General features: G+C 45.4%; 2 protein-coding genes across 7 annotated transcripts in view; one reads left to right on the top strand and one right to left on the bottom strand.

Annotated features, from left to right (window-relative positions):
• The window catches only part of CFAP44 (cilia and flagella associated protein 44), a 136,748-nt gene extending 129,663 nt beyond the window's left edge, over positions 1–7,085 (top strand). For both annotated transcript variants that reach the window (XM_082625891.1, XM_082625890.1), the window contains one exon: positions 2,909–7,085. In XM_082625891.1, the coding sequence (XP_082482017.1) occupies positions 2,909–3,082 (174 nt within the window). In that variant the 3' untranslated portion in view covers positions 3,083–7,085. The remainder of the gene's footprint in view (positions 1–2,908) is intronic.
• The window catches only part of BOC (BOC cell adhesion associated, oncogene regulated), an 81,300-nt gene continuing 68,526 nt past the window's right edge, over positions 6,066–18,839 (bottom strand). For 3 of the 5 annotated variants that reach the window (XM_082625894.1, XM_082625892.1, XM_082625893.1), the window contains 7 exons: positions 13,828–13,933; positions 13,440–13,562; positions 11,069–11,290; positions 10,069–10,304; positions 9,811–9,887; positions 8,907–9,100; positions 6,069–7,813 (listed from right to left, as the gene is read on the bottom strand). In XM_082625894.1, the coding sequence (XP_082482020.1) occupies positions 7,626–7,813; positions 8,907–9,100; positions 9,811–9,887; positions 10,069–10,304; positions 11,069–11,290; positions 13,440–13,562; positions 13,828–13,933 (1,146 nt within the window). In that variant the 3' untranslated portion in view covers positions 6,069–7,625. Of the gene's footprint in view, positions 7,814–8,906; positions 9,101–9,810; positions 9,888–10,068; positions 10,305–11,068; positions 11,291–13,439; positions 13,563–13,827; positions 13,934–18,839 lie in introns of all 5 variants that reach the window. The other 2 variants (XM_082625895.1, XM_082625896.1) reach the window with 2 other exon arrangements.

Here is an 18,839-nt window from a genome sequence, read left to right on the forward strand (position 1 = left end):
TATTTAAGCCTTGCCTTCTAGGGACATAACACATGTATGGCATATTCTGAACTATGTGCTATAACCTTTTAATAGTACCTGCAAAAATGCTGTTTTTTTTTTTTTCTCTTGGTTTTCTTTATGCACCCAGGAAATGTTCTAAGCCAGGGGTTCTCAAAGTGTGGTTCCCTGAGGAACAGGATCTGCCTCGCCTGGGGAACTTGTTAGAAATGCAGATTCTCGGGCTCCACCCAGATCTACAGAATCAGAGGCTCTGGGGGAGGGGTCCAGCAATCCAGAACAAGCCTTCCAGGTGATTCTGCTGCATGCTAGAGCTGAAGAATCACTGGTCTAAGCAAAAGTCCAAAAGAATGAATAGGAGGCTTTGGGAGGTTTACAACTAAAATAGAGAGGAAGACTAGAATCTGAATATCAAAGGCCCTTTATCCACTAAAGAATTATTGAGCAAAGAGTCACAGCAGTATTCAAGAGGGGTGATGCCTAGACAGAATCTTCAGAGTCGTCAGTGACTAAACATCTGTTGACTTGATGTGCTTTGAACGTCCAGATACCTTGGAGAGGAAAGAGTTTGGAGGCAGATCAGTTGACTGGGAAAGGAAATTAATTGTGTAGGTCCCTTTACATAGTATATCTTTATATATATAGCTTTACATGTATTGTCTCTTTCCATTGGCTGTCTCACTGAATCTTCAAAATACCACTTTCCAAAGCTCAGAGTGGTGAAGTAACGTGCCCATGCTCTAGAGCTAATATGTGGGGACGTTTCTTTTTTTTTTTTCTTAACATCTTTATTGGAGTATAATTGCTTTACAGTGTTGTGTTAGTTTCTATGTATAACAAAGTGAATCAGCTATATGTATACATATATCCCCATATCCCCTCCCTCTTGCATCTCCCTTCCACCCTCCCTATCCCACCCCTCTAGGTGGTCACAAAGCACCGAGCTGATCTCCCTGTGCTATGCGGCTGCTTCCCACTAGCTAGCTATTTTACATTTGGTAGTGTATATATGTCCATGCCTCTCTCTCACTTCGTCCCAGCTTACCCTTCCCCCTCCCCATGTCCTCAAGTCCATTTTCTATGTCTGCGTCTTTATTCCTGTCCTGCCCCTAGGTTATTCAGAACCATTTTTTTTTTTTTAGATTCCATATATATGTGTTAGCATATGGTATTTGTTTTTCTCTTTCTGACTTACTTCACTCTGTATGAGACTCTAGGCCCACTGACCTCACTACAAATAACTCAGTTTCGTTCCTTTTTATGGCTGAGTAATATTCCATTGCATAAACGTGCCACATCATCTTTATCCATTCATCTGATGATGGACCCTTAGGTTGCTTCCACGTCCTGGCTCTTGTAAATAGAGCTGCAGTAAACGGGAAGTTTGTTTTTAAACTGAGGGCCCTCCGCCTCCCAAGCTGACTCCATAGCTATTACTCTTACAACAATGTAGGCATGGATTGGGATGAAGATGGTAAGGACAAAAAACCAACGGTCAAAGACATTTCAAAGTAAGAAGAGCCAAAATTTGTTTGGATATGGTGGAGAGAATGAGGGAAAAGCTAAGGTGACTTCAGAGTGACCGTCTGGACTGACTGGGCATGAGGGGCCGTGCATTTAGCTATAAGTAACCAAAAGCCCCACTTTTGGAGAGTAGCTTAAACAAATAGGGGTGCTTTTCCTCACTTAACAAGAAGTCTGCAGGAGATGACTGAGGGGTTTTAGTTTAGTGGGGCTGTGATGTCAGGGCCAGTATCTCTGTGACTCTCTCAGTGGCTGAGGTTTCCTTCAGAGTCACAGACAGCTGCCCCAGCTCTGTGGTTGCTGCCCAAATGCCAGTCTCTTGTGTCCCTTTCATTAAGAAAGCAAACGTTTTCTGCTACATCTACTTAGCCACTCCCAGCTGGAAAAGAAACTGGCTAAGGTTAGTGTTTAGTTTTCACAGCCCCTGAAGTGAAGGTGGGCAAGGGAGAAGAGGCAAGAAGGTACTGGGTAATGACAACCCCTACTTATGAGGAAGGGCTGCCATAGTAAGTGGGGTAACAGACCAATCATGGGCTTTTGGCTTCAGGTAACCTGGTTCTCATCCTGCTTCCAGTCCTTAATAGTATAGTGACTTGGGCCAGTTCATAAACCTCTGTCAGTTTCTGTATCTTTAAAATTGGAATAACACCGCCTGGTTCTGAGTTGTGAGGATCACGTGAGGTCGCAGACATAAAGCACCGGGCACAGAGAAGATACTAGGTGTTATGTCCCTTCCTTTAATGCACGTTCAGATTTATTGAGCATCTACTTACGTAACAAGTTCTAGGGCGGATGCTGGGTAGAGTGGTGAGATCCAGGCATATTGGGCTCTATTTCTAAGGCACAGGATCTAGCAAGAAAGATATCAAACAAGCACTTAGGTCAAACCATAAGAAACTGCTACTTTTTAGGTTAAAAAATGGTCACATGTCACAAATTTCAGATGGTTCAGTCTAATAACTACAATGATGTGTGATGGATGATTTGACAGAACATAGAGCAGGAATCCTAACCCAGCCCATGGGGTAAAGAAATCCTCCTTAAAAATGATGTCTGAAACATGAGCAGGAATTGGCTGGGCAGGGGAAGAAATCAGATGAGGGAATAAAGATTTCTTTTTTGGAAAACAAGATATGGGCTGTATAGGAAAAGGAGGTATCTGGCCTTTTAGAATTCCAGCGATGAGCCCTGTAGGGTATGAGTGATGGACAGCTAGCTTAATGAGTTACCCTCTAAAGGGCATTTGCATTTTAAGAGTTGCTTATTAGCTCAAAGGGACACCTTTCCAATGGTAGGATTTCAGTGGAGGACTTGAAGGCTTAAGACAGGGGTGTTTCCATAGTCCAAAAGGTGCTTAAAGCAGGGAGGTGTTTTCTCTCAACAGGGCAACGCCTTCCAGGGCCCCCGGAAAGCAGATACTGTGGCAAGAGAGAAGGTCACTGAACTGATCCAAGTCCAGGCCCAAAGGATTCTGGCCTTAAAGGAAGAGGTGGTTCTTTTGCGTAAGAAAGGTGGCCTGGTTCTCCCCCCCATTCACTCTCCACAAGAGAATGAATGAAGCCCGTGGGCCTTAAGTTTGCTTTATTCCCAAATCCAGCCAAGATTTCTGACACTTAGTTCAACAGAAGTTCTGTTTCCTTGTCGCCTGCAACAATCCTGCTGTTTTAAAGTGAACTTATCTGAAAGTCTAAAACCACATCCAGTCATGTCGTTTTAATAATTTCCCCCCAACTGCTTATCTTAAAACTGACTACAGCACCCAACAACAGCTACTTATTATTGAACTGAACCATTGCAGATGTGTTTGCAACCACCTGGGTCGAATATGAAGTCTTAGGAGGCTGTTACCTCAAATCGCCAGAAACCATCGGTAATGTACCCTGTTTTAGGAAATTTGTTTTTTGGTTATCTGAATTCTTAGCCATTGGCAAGAAAATCGATCATTCAGCAAACCATGAGAAAACTTCCTTTTCTTGGTCGTTGGATCCTTGGAAAATAAGCTTTGATGTTATCAGGTATTCTCTGAGAGGACACGAGAACAAAAACTATTTTGCCAACAATATCTGAGAAAAAGAAATGCAATTTAGAATTCTGACTTTGTTAACTTCATAAAGCAGTTATCTGAGGGGTCGGGATTCAGGAAATGCAGACAGACAGAGCAGTTTGCTCTAGGCTGGTGTAAAGCAAACAAACAGCTTCCTGAATCACCCATGGTTTTAGCAAACTCCTCAGCTCTGGGTGGCGCAGAGAAGTGTGTTTTGCAAAATGGTTAACAAGGAGGCTCTTCTCTGAAGGTATCTGCAACTCTACCAGTATTCTAAGCATTTCCTGTAGTTTCTCATGTCCTGTCCATTTTCTTTCTGTTTCTACTTGAGTCATTTGCTGGTTTTGCTATAGATCAGGAAGTAATGAAATAGATTCCATCACTGAGAGATCAACTCTAATAATCACTTTCGATTGTACATAACATTTAAACTAATTTGGGAGTATTCTTTTGGTTTGGGGGTAAGTAGTCAGTGGAATTCATCTAAGAATGATTTCACGGATATTTGGATTCCTGTTAGTAATAGAACATAGCACTTTAAATTCCGTGCTCTATGGGTCCATTTTAACGAGCTACTCCCTTGAGGCCGTCCCAGAATATGAATTGGTTACCGAAAAGGAAAGGTAAAGAAGGCAATGTTACACCAATGTAGAAAGTGACCTCAGCAAGGTCAAGTTTTCGTAACCTGTCTAGCCTGCTGATCTGCCCCCCAAAATTATAGACAGGACTTGGGGTCTTTTGTATGTTGGAATATATATATGTTACAAGCGGCCACTTGTGTCTCTAAGATCCTTTCATACTCCTATTTGAGAGGTCCAAATAGCTTACTGTTTGAGCCTATCACCACAGAGCTCTGATGTAGCAGCTTTTCTACTGGAGAGCACCCTTTATCACATTCTCTGCTGTACACCCTAAACTATGTGTGCCCTTCAAGCATTTCAAAATAATGTGCTAGTCACAGTTCTGAGTGTTTTACCTACTTATTTATTCCTGCATAAAAAATTACCCCAAAACATAGCTTAAAACAACATTATCTCACCCAGTTTCTGAGGGTCAGGAAGCTGGGAGCTACTTAACTGGGCGTTTCCAGCTCGGGTCTCTTACAAGGTTGTAGTCAAGCTGTGAGCTGGGGCCGCATCCATCTGAAGCTTGGCTGCAGCAGGAAGGGCTACCACCAAACTTACGTAACTGGCTGGCTGGCTGCGACCCTGAGCGACCACCTGGATACAGTGGGTGGTCCCGGGGGAGACAGACACTATCCCCTTGTTGTGCTGAGAGCTAGGGTAAAAATTACATTATTTTCCTGGGCCTCATTATCAGACAAATGAGAGATCTGGCTAAGCTCTGAGGCTTCTTCCCATTCTGAATCCTGTGATTCTAATTGCAGCAAGAATGAATTTAGTCTATGGAAGAGCCATGTCAAGGATTCCATGTGTCTATCAACTCTTAGAGTAAAACCAGTCAGGATTATTACTTTTTCCCAAACTGAACTAGACAAAAATCACTAAAGTTTACAATATTAGGCTTTCATACAGCATGTTTGGGATTTGACAATACAGTTAATTCATTTTTATTTTGAATTAGATAAAAGATAAAGATAGCTTTCGTTTCATTTCATTGATGCCAGGCTTAGTCTTGAATCTATAGCAACTGAGTCTTCAGGAGGCTTAATATCAAGCAGGAGAGCACCAGGGTGCAGCCCTGGCTGGGGATGGATGGAAAGCTGTCCTAGTCTCCTGATCTAACTGTTCTCTGCCTCCTGCTGTGCCCTTAGAGAAGGCAGCCTCACCTTTGAAAGCTGCCAAAAATCTGTCTGAGTTACTTGTGGATCAACTGTTAATGTCCCTTGGCTATTCTGAACCCTCGTCCATAGTATCATCAAATCTCAACATTGAAAGAAAAACTGTAGAGTCCAGCCCCTCTGTCAGAACTTCACAGGAGAAGGAGTTACTCATTCCTGCTGACTCAGCCTGTCCTGTTGGGCTGTCCTGAGCCACGAGCTGAACTCCACACCACCACCAGCTCCTGCCCAACTAGGTCTTACTCTTCCTTTTGATTAATTTATATAGCCATTGCTGAGTGAATCAGATTTTTAAAAGGCACTATAATAATTAACCTGAATCTAAAGAAATGCAAGATGCAATGAAACTGAATATCTAAGCTGTTTCCTTTTCTAGGCTAAAATTTAAAGGCCTGATGCCTAACCTTTTCCTCCTTTCCTGCAATTGGCTAAAGTAAATATGCACATTTATCTCATTTAACCTGCCTCAGAAGTGCTTTTTCATTCCCAGGCTTTTTTTTTTTTTTTTTGAGAGCTGAAAGCACTATTGTCACATAAACCTGCTTTCTGCACAGCACTGGAGCCATACCACGTCCATAAAGGTCACCAAAACTCACTGCGACAACCACTGGGATCATCAAGCATTAAGAAAACAGGGCAGGTTTTTTTTTTCAAAAGCCAATGGGCTAGAAGTTGAATTATAGCCCAGAGGTGAGAGCTGTCCCCCTCCTAGAAGTGACCTCTAGGCCCTTGATGCCAGATTGTGTCTGAAGTCACAATCTTATTTCTTCTCTTCCCTGCTCTACGTCTCCTTTCCTATCATTTCCATATTCCTACAGTCCTTCATTTTATTTCTTGAAATATTTTTAAAATACTGCTTTTCTGAAAACCATGTTCCAATTTAGCGGCTGGATGGAGAAAGGATGCAGGAATCTCTTCTGGCCAGCAGAGGGCGCACTTGCCCTAGACAATCAGTCACCTCCTGGGGCTTTCTTAGGACTTTATTCAATTTGTGAACTGGAGTGTGAAGCTAGGGTCTGCCACTGATGACTCGGAACAGGATTAAGTGTTTCAAGTGGCATTTCATCTGTAACTCAACTCTACTGAAATCTAGAAGGTACATTTCTCTCCTGAAAACAGTTAAAGTGTGGTAGGGCTCTCAGCAAAAAGCTTCAGCCTCCATCTACTTCCACTTGCCCGGACAAAGATTGATCCTGTGGTTGGATGGCAGTCAGTAAATGTTGATTTTAAACAACTAGTGAGTCAACTCCTCTGGCCACGTTGCTGTTTCTTTGGAAAGAAGGGAAGTGAATTTTACCAGGCACCATATGGTCACCTGCAGCACAGGTGGCATTTTGGAGAAAATACTTAGTCTTCAACACACACCTGTACAGAAAAGATGAGCCTCATTCCTTCCGATCTGACCATAGCTTTACCTCAAGTCCAGTCAGAGAACGGTGAATCTGCTTCTGCTCGCCCAGTGTACACTGTGTCCCTCTTGGACTAAACAGTTACCACGCATCTGCATTAATGAAAACACAACTGAGAGTCAATATTTAAAAAGACAAAATTAGAAACATTTGCTACCTTTTCCAGATTTCTCCTCGATGGATCTGAAAACATCACAAGTGGATGTTTCTTCAAATACTCAGACTGAATCCTAACATCTGAAGAGAATGCTGACTCATACATGACTAAGCTGTAGGTTACAGGGAAGACTAAACATTTATTTAGACATTTACAGTGTTTATTTTTACAGAGATATGTTGCCACAGATTATTGATTCTGGAAGGTTTGTTAATGCTTATAGTACTATACACATCTTAGTCTAGTCTCACGGGCATCTTGGGAAAACGTTTCCTGTAGCACCAGATCCAGCCACTGTCACGGGTGGCTGCAGCCTCTGATCGCATGGTCCTGGCCCTTCTCTTGCAGTCACTGTGGACAGTGTGCCTAGGAGTCCTCCTTCCACGGGCTTCTCTGTGGGCCTTCTGCAGGGGCCCAGGCAGCGGCGGAGGGTCTAAGGGACGGGCTGCCTCCTCAGTCTGTGCTGCTCTTTCCCCGTTGACTCCTGTTCCGTTGCGGCTTCTTTGCTTCCCACCTCAGACCTCAGTGGGGAGGATTCCCTATGTCTCTCCAGAATTATAAAAACATATACATTTATTTACAAGTGCATAAATATATAAATATGGCTATTATAGAAAAATAAATACCGATTTCCTCTCTTTTTTAAAGAAACAACAATATATAGTGTCTTTCTGGGATATCAGCTTCTGCCTAAATTGTAGGAGGTGGTGTTTCAAAAGACACGTGAACCGGTGGGCTGGGGGAGAGCCGCATCCCAAGTTCCTGCCCTACGTAGGCCCCCACGGGGTGCTGGGGACACCAGTCTCCTCTCCCCGCAGGGCAGGACTCGGGACTGGCCACCTCTTCAACCGGTACGAGGCCCAAGCAGCACCGGGGCCCTGAGGGGAGAGAAAAGTGGGAAACGTTAGAATCCAGCCTGACCAGGCACTAGTGCTCAGCAGTACTGGGTCAGCCTCTCTCTGGGAAGGGAGCTGGTTACTGGCTTTAGAGGAGGGACAGAGACCTACAACCACAACAAGGGCGATTACACTCCCTCTAAGTATGGGCCACTTCTTACCCACGTCCCACCTGCACATTTCAGTGGTGAAAGCGTGGAGACCCTCAGGCATCTACCCTATAACCAGGGGCAGATGAAGATGAAGTCAGCTGAGCCCAGGAACCGTGCAAGAAAGTTCTGCTCTCTCCAGGAGTGGGCTGCTAGTCCACCCTTCTGCTATGCTTTCTGGCCATGATCATCTCACTCACAACTCATGCCCCCCGATGGAGGGAGTCCTGTGTGGATGCTACTGGGGTCTGGCTCTAGGAGGTACCTGTCTTAGAATTTCATCTCCCAGGGTCTGGGAGCTGCATGTGACCTGAAAGCCACACCATGGAGGCTAAGAAACATCAGCTAATTCTCTGAACCAGCCTGTGCTCAACCAGGTATCAAAAAGATGGGCACAAAGAAGGACAGTGCGCTGGGCGCGCTGTGCATTGAGTCCCTTGGAGGGAAGGTTCTGTGGAGGCACAGAGTTCTGATGATGTGAGAACTTGGCTTAATGATGGATGCAACCTCGCTCCTTAATTAAGAGACAAGACCCAACAAAGCAAGGTACTTCAGAGCGATTAGAGAGTGCCTCTTAGTGTGATGAGGGCCGGCGGGAATTTGTGAGTGGCCTTGAAATGCTGAGACCAAAAGGGCTTCTTTCTCTGAAATGGAGAAGTGCCCGTTCTCTCAGCCTTTGAGGACAGAGCTTGCCATGATGGACCCACCTGACACTCCCCGCAGATCTGCTGGGCCTTCAGCAGGGAAGGAGGTGGCCAACTCCCCTTTGTACCCCCATCTCGGATATACAAGCTGTGGATGGTCCTTACCAAGCACCGCCTTCAGGGACTGTTCTCCCCTACTGCTCGTCACTCCCGGGTCGTGGATGCCTACACCTCACCTCATCCCCAGCCTGTTCAACCGCCCACCCTGCCCTCAGCACTGACCTGGGTGAGAAAGAGGGTCCCATGTGGCTTCCAGCCCAGGACCCTGGGGTACACGCCTCATGCAGGGCTGGCCCGTGGCTGCTGGCTGCCCCTGGAGGTGGTGGCAGTCCTGCTGAGGCTGGAGCAGCTGGCAAGCTGAGTCATCGGGCAGTGTGTATAAGAAAGAGCCCTCGTCCGGGTTAGACTTGGGAGCCCTGCGTGCATAAAACCAGGCGGAGGGGTGAGGTAGGGGCAGCGTGGGCCTGGATCCCACTGCCCTGGCTGCTCCCGTCTGGGGCAGCAGAGCTGGGCAGGGCTCAGGCGGGGCAGGGGCTGCTCCCCTTTGGACATCAAGAGGTGCCACACCATCGCTTCCACAGGCAATTCTAGTTTCCTTCCATTTGACTCCATGTGTGTCCTGAGTATATGAGAGGACGTGGGGCCTATGGGCGGAGCCAACTGGGCGGGGCTGCTCTGGCCCGAGAAGCGAGGGAGGAATTGCTGAGCAGAAAAGGCATCATAACTGCAAACACAACAACTAACCCCCTTAGGCTAAGAGTCCAGGGGAGGGCTTCCCTGGTGGCGCAGTGGTTGAGAGTCCGCCTGCCGGTGCAGGGGACACGGGTTCGTGCCCCGGTCCGGGAAGATCCCACATGCCGTGGAGCGGCTGGGCCCGTGAGCCATGGCCGCTGAGCCTGCGCGTCCGGAGCCTGTGCTCCGCAGCGGGAGAGGCCACAGCAGTGAGAGGCCCGCGTACCGCCAAAAAAAGAAAACAAAAGGAGTCCAGGGGAGCAGTTTGTCAGATGAGGGGATGGTGAGTGAAGCACTAGTGCTCACCTCTCAGTGACTGATGCTGGGTTTGAGGAACTAGTGAGAGAGCGAGGGCTGGGGCTCAGGGGTGCAAGGCAGGCAGGGGCCTGGGTACCTGGGAATCTGGTGACTGGGGGGGTCACATCCACTGCCAAGAACGGTCTGCCTCAGCGTGCTGCTGGTGTCATCCTGCTGCTCAAACGAGTAACGAGAAGGTCACGTCAGAGAGTCCAGGTAACTTCCCCATTCGTTGTTCAGCAGGCCCAGCAGCCCGGGGTTAGAGGCTAGAAGGGAGGGAGCCTCAGGAGGTGGCCCGGCCACGCCCTCCATGGTGACCCGTCCCTGCGTGCCCACACTCCCAGAACTACGTTACCTGCTGAAGCTCCCCTGGGCGGCGCTGCTGAGGCTTCATGCCTGGGTAGCCCATGGCAGCTGCAGGGCAGGCCCTGTTCACATGTACCCCATTGGTACAGGCCCGTCCGCTGGTGCCACTGAGGTAGGGCTGCCCATTGGCTCGGTGGCCTGGGAGCCCTCCCAGTGGTACCATAGTGTATTGGCAGGAGGAAGGCAGAAGGGCACTTCGAGGAAAACCCAGGTCTGTTGTATGTTCTGGAAGAACAGGATAGAGCTATGCTTAGGTCAAGGAGGCCTGGGGCAGCTTGCAAAAGTCCCCCGTGAATCTCAGAAAACTCCTGAGGACTTAAGGTCCAATGGGGTAGGTGGGGAGTTGACATCGCGCCAGGGGAGAGAATATTCTCTCTCTCGGAAAATTCTTCCTGTCACCCACTTCTTCCTAACATCTAGGCTTTTTTTTTTTTTTTTTGCGGTAGGGACAGGAGACCTAGGACCAGGATTTGGGAGAATGAAATGGCAAGTTAACAGAAGGAACAATATTTAAATGAAGCAAGTTGACCAGATGTGTTACCATCTGAAGCAGAAATCAGTGGATAAATCAAGATTATTAACCCAGGATTAGGGGGAAAGCTCAAGGGAGCCACAGACCTAAAGAGGCGGGAAGAGGCGGCGTCAACTGAAAGTATGAGTACGTGGTCAGAGCTTGAGACAGTAAAAGAAAACAGAGCCAGCTAAGTACTGAGCTCCAGGGATGCAGAGAACACAGGCCAACTCCCACTTCATCCTCTCTATCTGCCAAGGTCTATGAGCCGAAGGGAAGGCCCCATCTGTGAGCGTTCTCCAACTCTCTCCAAGCCCTCTGGGGGACTCACCAGGAACTTGAGCTCCCATGAGTGTGAAACAGGGCGCCTGGGATGCTGCCCTGGGCAGAGGCCTCCTTAGGGACTGGGAGACCCCTCCTCCCCTCACCCCTGCCCCAGGCTCCTTCCCCTTGGTGTTGAGGATGGTCATTCACTCACTTTGCTTAGACCAGGCCCTCCATAAGCAGAAGGGGATGAAGGCAACGATGATGAGGACGATGGAGCCCAGGACGACCCCGACAATCAGGTAGGGCAGGTCACTGGAGCGGGCCACCATGGCCCCTGTGCCCACCGGCCGCTCTATGGTTTCATGGGGTGGTAGCTGTGGCGGGGCCAGAGTTGGCGGTGGGACTCGACCAGGCTGACCAGAAGACTTCCGGGCTGTTAATTGGGACAAAACTCACTTCAGCCTCTATTTCTTTGACATTTCTTTCATGAAAAATAGGAAAACAATATCCTGATTCCATGGGTGTGAGAAATGGGGTCAAACTTATAAGACAGGGCCTCTGGTGGATGAGTGTGGTGTCCAAGCTCAGCATGAAATTGACATCTAGTGTGAAACTGGGCGGCACTGAAGAGACTTGAGCCTTATACTTCAAAAAACCCCCTGAGATATTTGTGCACCAAGCACTAGGGGCAGACTGGGTCTTTGGGGGCAGAAGTGGTGTAGGGGTTTTGTAGAAGCATAGCTGGGGAACTTTTGGAAGAAAATATAAAAAGTACCTGAAACCAGAAAGAACTGGGAATGGAAGAACTTCCCCGTGAATTTGCTATTCCTGGGTGCATCGAGAGATGTGAAATCCTAGGTCTGAGCTGGGGTGCAGAGCAGGGAGATGGGGTTCGGGGCTCACTAGGACTGACAGTGCTAGAGAAATGCCAATCCAAAAGTTTACGAGGTGGCAACCTCGGCATCTGGCTTTTGCTGTTATCAGGATGCCTCTGACATCGTTAACTCCTTTTCGCAGCTGTCCTCCCCAATGACTTTCTGATACTACAGTCTTCTGGGTTTCCCGTAACCTCTCTGCTGCTGCTTACATTTCTCTCTTCTTGCCCTTTTCTCCCTGTCTTTGCCTCAAGACACTGAGAAGTCCTCCTGGTCCCTCTCAGTCTACACTCTGTCTTCTTCTTCCCTCTATTCCCGTGATTTCAGCCTACATCCCAGTGACCACCAAATACCCTTACCTAGGGTCCTCCCTGGGCAGGAGACCTGCTTCCCTCACGGGACACTTGCATTTCAACATCTCAGAAGAATCAGACTCAGGTACGCCTCCAAGTGGTTCACGTTGTTCCTTTCTTGTGGAAGCGAGTTCCCTGCTGGCTTTCCCCATTTCGAAAAATGGCACCACCACCTGTGTGGTTCTTCAAGTTCAAAACCTCAAGGTTTATGCTGAACTCCTTTCACTCTCTCCCAGCCTCAACACACTATCAGTCCCTGGTGCTCCCTACGCTCCCTCAGAAAAGATGCTCAAACCCACCCCTTCTCTTCACCTTTCCTTCGCGGCCCCGGTTCTCTCCCCTCAGCCCATTCCTGCCTAGTCACCAGTGACCCTTCCTGACCATCAAATCCAACAACGACCCTTCTCCACCTCACAGCCCACAGGGTCCCTGATGCCCGTGGCCTCTTCCCTGAGCACTGCCCTCTCTCGTCCTCCCACCATGTAGAGCTACGTGAAGGTTTGTCCTATGCCCCAGGCCGCTGCCTCCACCCTGCTGAAGGTTCAGTCCTTCCAGAAGACCAGTGTGAAGGCTATGTGAAGTCTCTGTTCTTTGCCCCAGGCACTCTGTGTCCCGACACAGGACTGCTGGCTGTGTGTGCATCTGCCCCTTCACTCCACCGTACATGACAGAAGAGGTCAGGAAGGGCACACGGGAGACAGAATGTTGCCATGACAGGAAAATGGATTGTTGTCTTGGCTCCATCCCTGCTCCTTTGGGATCTTCTCCTGATTACATTTTTTTGCAATACACCTTTCAGTATTTGCAAAATGGAAATGATATCTATCCACTTGACAATGTGCAAAAATTAAGTTATTATATGAATATATTTAACGTGTCTTAGTGCAGAGAAAGAGTCTGGGCTTGTAGTTAGACAAACTTGGCCCAAAGTGTGCTCCACTGCTAACCAGCTGTGTGACCTTGGTCAAGGTATAACATGTCCTGATGCTCAGTTTCTTTCTTTTCCCATGGGGTTGTAGTTAAATTAAGTAAACTAACCAATGTGAGTACCAAATATTACTGTAGGAATAAAGTGTTTATAGAAAGCTCCCAACTTAAGAGTGGGTTCATGCCATGAGTTCATGTGTGAGTTAATTCCCAAGCTCCGTGAAACCGTCATGATGGCAGCCCACTCGTACTTAATACGAAGCACAGGCAAAGGAAGAGAAGGGTTAAGATGACAAAGTTTGGGGATACTTGGAAAATAAGGAGTCATTCTGGAGAAGAGACACCCAGCATGGCACACAGAGCAGTGATTTTGCCCTAGTCTGCTGGGAGGAGAGCAAGAGGAGATCAGGGAACCCAAAGAGATCACCTTTGGTTTCACAGATCATCACGTTGCTGAACTCACTCTCCCCTCCTTCGTTGAAGCACTGCATCTTAATGTCATAGGAGGTCTCTGGCTGCAGGTGGCTGATGGAGTGCCAGTATCTATCCCCTGGGAAAGACAGAGAGAGTGTCAGCATGATGATTATGCATGTGGCTTGCTTGGCCCCCACTGGAGGCAACGTTCTAGGTGCCCACCCACGTTCCTGTTGTCCCATCACCATGGAACAAAGCATGTGGGTTTATGAACTCAATGACCCCAAGTGTGTCAAGAAAGAGCCAACAATGTGGGGCAGGCCAGCCCACATTTTCTACTTTCACCAACTCCTAGAGCCCCTTGCCAACAGAGGAAACTATCTCACACAGGTGTTTCTCACCTTCCACCATATCCTTCTTGTAGTCACTATCATTGTCACTGTCCGTGGGTCGGTAATAGATATAAAAGCCATGGATTGGGGTGTTGTTGTTACTTGCTGGAATATACTACAGGGAAGAAAGAAGAAACAAGTTGACAATGGGGCAGAGAAATCATCGTGTGAGCAGAACCACTGGTGGATGGAAATTTTACCCTGGCCTAGAGTTTAAAACTCACTGGAGACCCTGACCAGGGGTTGGGCCTGGGCCTCCAGGGTGGGGACATAGAGTCCAGGATGCTGGAACACCAGAAAATTCCTGGGCCCAGGGAATATTAATTGGCATGCACCTTCCTGAAGGTATCTGTATCAACACCAAGACCCAACTCCACAAAACTGCCTGCAGGCTGCAGTGCTAAACACCTCACACCAAACAACCAGCAAGACAGGAACACAGGCCCATCCATCAGTAGACAGGCTGCCTAAAATTGTACTAAGTTCACAGACACCCCAAAACATACCACCTGATACAGCCCTGTCCATCAAGAGGGAAAAGACTCAGGCTTCCCTGGTGGCACAGTGGTTGAGAGTCCGCCTGCCGATGCAGGGGACACAGGTTCGTGCCCTGGTCTGGGAGGATCCCACGTGCCGCGGAGCGGCTGGGCCCGTGAGCCATGGCCGCTGGGCCTGCGCGTCTGGAGCCTGTGCTCCGCAACGGGAGAGGCCACAACAGTGGAGGCCCGCGTACAGCAAAAAAAAAAAAAAAAAAAAAAAAAGAGGGAAAAGACTCAACTCCACCCAATAGAGCACAGGCACCAGGCACTCCCACCAGGAAGCCTGCACAAGCCCCTGGACCAACCTCATCCACCAGGGGGCAGTCAACAGAAACAAGAAGAACTACGACCCTGCAGCCTGCAGAAAGAAGACCGTAAACAAAGTAGGTTAGACAAAATGAAATGACAGAGAAATACTCTGCAGACAAAGGAGCAAGGTAAACTCCCACAAGACCAAATAAATGAAGAGGAAATAGGCAAGCTGTCTGAAAAAGAATTCAGAGCAATGATAATAAAGATGATCCAAGATCTAGGAAATAGAATGGGGAAAATACAAGAAACATTTAACAAGGACCTACAAGAACTAAAGAACAAACAATCAGTGATGAACCACACAATAACTGAAATGAAAAATACATATGAAGGAATCAGTGGCAGAAGAACGAATAAGTGAGCTGGAAGACAGAATGGTGGAGTTAACTGCCGAGGAACAGAATAAAGAAAAAAGAATGAAAAGAATTGAGGACAGTCTAAGAGACCTCTGGGACAACATCGAACACACCAACATTCGAATTATAGGGGTCCCAGAAGAAGATGAGGAAGGGAAAGGGCCAAGAAAATATTCGAAGAGATTATAGTTGAAAACTTCCCTAACATGGGAAAAAAAATAGTCAATCAAGTCTAGGAAGCACAGAGAGTTCAATACAGGATAAACCCAAGGAGAAACACGCCGAGACACATATTAATCAAACTAACAAAAATTAAATACAAAGAAAAAATATTAAAAGCAGCAACGGAAAAGCAACAAATAACCTACAAGGGAATCCCCATAAGGTTATCAGCTGATTTTTCAGCAGAAATTTTTCAGGCCAGAAGGGAATGGCAGGACATATTTAAAGTGATGAAAGGGAAAAACCTACAACCAAGATTACTCTACCCAGCAAGGATCTCATTCAGATTCGATGGAGAAATCAAAAGCTTTACAGACAAGCAAAAGCTAAGAGAATTCACCACCACCAAACCAGCTCTACAACAAATGCTAAAGGAACTTCTCTGGGAGGGAAACACAAGAAAAGAAAAAGACCTACAAAAATAAACCCAAAACAATTAAGAAAATGGGAATAGGAACATACATATCTATAATTACCTTAAATGTAAATGGATTAAATGCCCCAACCAAAAGACACAGACTGGCTGAATGGATACAAAAACAAGACCTATATATATGCTGTTTACAAGAGACCCACTTCAGACCTAGCGACACATACAGACTGAAAGTGAGGGGATGGAAAAGGATATTCCATGCAAATGGGAATCAAAAAATCTGGAGCAGCAATACTCATGTCAAACAAGATAGACTTTAAAATAAAGACTATTACAAGAGACAAGGAAGGACACTACATAATGATCAAAGGATCAATCCAAGAAGAAGATATAACAACTGTAAATACCTATGCTCCCAACATAGGAGCACCTCAATACATAAGGCAAATGCTAAGAGCCATAAAAGGAGAAATCGACAGTAACACAATAATAGTGGGGGACTTTAACCCTCCACTTACACCAATGGACAGATCATACAAAATGAAAATAAATAAGGAAACAAAAGCTTTAAATGACACATTAGACAAGATGGGCTTAATTGATATTTATATGACATTCCACCTGAAAGTGGCAGAATACATTTTCTTCTCAAGTGCTCATGGAACATTCTCCAGGACAGATCACATCTTGGGTCACCAATCATGCCTCAGTAAATTTAAGAAAACTGAAATCGTAGTCAGCATCTTTTCCAACCACAACGCTCTGAGATTAGAAATCAATTATGAGAAAAAAACTGTAAAAAATACAAACACATAGAGGCTAAACAATACGCTACTAAATAACCAAGGGCACTGAAGAAAGTAAAGAGGAAATCAAAAAATACCTAGAAACAAATGACAATGAAAAGGCGATGACCCAAAATCTATGGGATGCAGCAAAAGCAGTTCTACAAGGGAAGTTTATAGCAATACAACCTTACCTCAAGAAATAAGAAACATCTCAAATAAACAACCAAACCTTACATCTAAAGCAACTAGAGAAAGAAGAACAAACAAAACCCGAAGTTAGTAGAAGGAAAGAAATCATAAACATCAGAGCAGAAATAAATGAAAAAGAAGTGAAGGAAACGATAGTAAAGGTCGATAAAACTAAAAGCTGGTTCTTTGAGAAGATAAACAAAATTGATAAACCTTTAGTCAGACTCATCAAGAAAAAAAGGGAGAGGACTCAAATCAGTAAAATTAGAAATGAAAAGAAGTTACAACTGACACCACAGAAATACAAAGGATCATAAGACAGTACTACAAGCAACTATATGCCAATAAAATGGACAACCTGGATGAAATGGACAAATTCTTAGAAAAGTACAACCTTCCAAGACTGAACCAAGAAGAAATAGAAAATACGAACAGACCAATCATGAGTAATAAAATTGAAACTGTGATTAAAAACCTTCCAACAAGCAAAAGTTCAGGATCAGATGGCTTCACAGGTGAATTCTGTAAGACATTTAGAGGAAGAGTTAACACCTATCCTTCTCAAACTCTTCCAAAAAATTGCAGAGGATGGAACACTCCCAAACTCATTCCATGAGACTACCATCACCCTGATACCAAAACCAGGCAAAGATATCACAAAACAAGAAAACTACCGTTCAGTATCACTGATGAACACAGACGCAAAAATCCTCAACAAAATACTAGCGAACAGAATCTGACAGCACATTAAAAGGATCATACACCATGATCAAATGGAGTTTATCTCAGGGATGCAAGGATTCTTCAATATATGCAAATCAATCAGTGTGCTACACCACATTAATAAATTAAAGAATAAAAACCATATGATCATCTCAATAGATGCAGAGAAAGCTTTCAACAAAATTGAGTACTGATTTATGATTTAAAAAACTCTCCAGAAAGTGGGTATAGAGGGAACCTACCTCAACATAATAAAGGCCATATATGACAATCCCACAGAAAACATCATTCTCAATGGTGAAAAGTTGAAAGCATTTCCTCTAAGATCAGGAACAAGACAAGGGTGTCCACTCTCGCCACTATTATTCAACATAGTTTTGGAAGTCCTAGCCAAGGCAATCAGAGAAGAAAAAGAAATAAAAAGAATTCAAATTGGAAAAGAAGAAGTAAAACGGTCACTGTTTGCAGATGACATGATACTATACATAGGAAATCCTAAAGATGCCACCAGAAAACTACTAGAGCTAATCAATGAATTTGGTAAAGTTGCAGGATACAAAATTAATACACAGAAATCTCTTGCATTCCTATACACTAACAACACAAAGGCAGAAAGAGAAATTAAGGAAACAATCCCATTTACCACTGCAACGAAAAGAATAAAATACCTAGGAATAAACCTACCTAAGGAGGCAAAAGACCTGTACTCAGAGAAGTATAAAACACTGATGAAAAAAATCAAAGATGACATAAACAGATGGAGAGATATACCATGTTCTTGGATTGGAAGAATCAATATTGTGAAAATGACTATACTACCCAGAGCAATCTACAGATTCAACGCAATCCCTATCAAATTACCAGTGGCATTTTTAAAGAACTAGAACAAAAAGTTTTACAATTTGTTTGGAAATACAAAAGACCCCAAATAGCCAAAGCAATCTTAAGAACAATGTAGCTGGAGGAATCAGGCTCCCTGACTTCAGACTATACTACAAAGCTACGGTAATCAAGACAGTATAGTACTGGCACAAAAACAGAAATATAGATTGATGGAACAGGACAGAAAGCCCAGAGATAAACCCATGCACTTATGCTCACCTAATCTATGACAAAGGAGGCAAGAATATACAATGGAGAAAAGACAGCTCTTCAATAAGTGGTGCTGGGAAAACTGGACAGCTACATGTAAGAGAATGAAATTAGAACACTCCCTAACACCATACACAAAAATAAACTCAAAATGGATTAGAGACCTAAATTTAAGACTGGACACTATAAAACTCTTAGAGGAAAACATAGGCAGAACACTCTATGACATCAATCACAGCAAGATCCTTTTTGACCCACTTCCTAGAGAAATGGAAATAAAAACAAAAATAAACAAATGGGACCTAATGAAACTTCAAAGCTTTTGCACAGCAAAGGGAACCATAAACAAGACCAAAAGACAACCCTCAGAATGGGAGAAAATATTTGCCAACGAATCAATGGACAAAGGATTAATCTCCAAAATATA

The sequence above is a fragment of the Mesoplodon mirus genome (assembly GCF_964341445.2).
Source record: "Mesoplodon mirus genome assembly, chromosome: 6".
NCBI lineage: Eukaryota > Metazoa > Chordata > Mammalia > Artiodactyla > Ziphiidae > Mesoplodon > Mesoplodon mirus.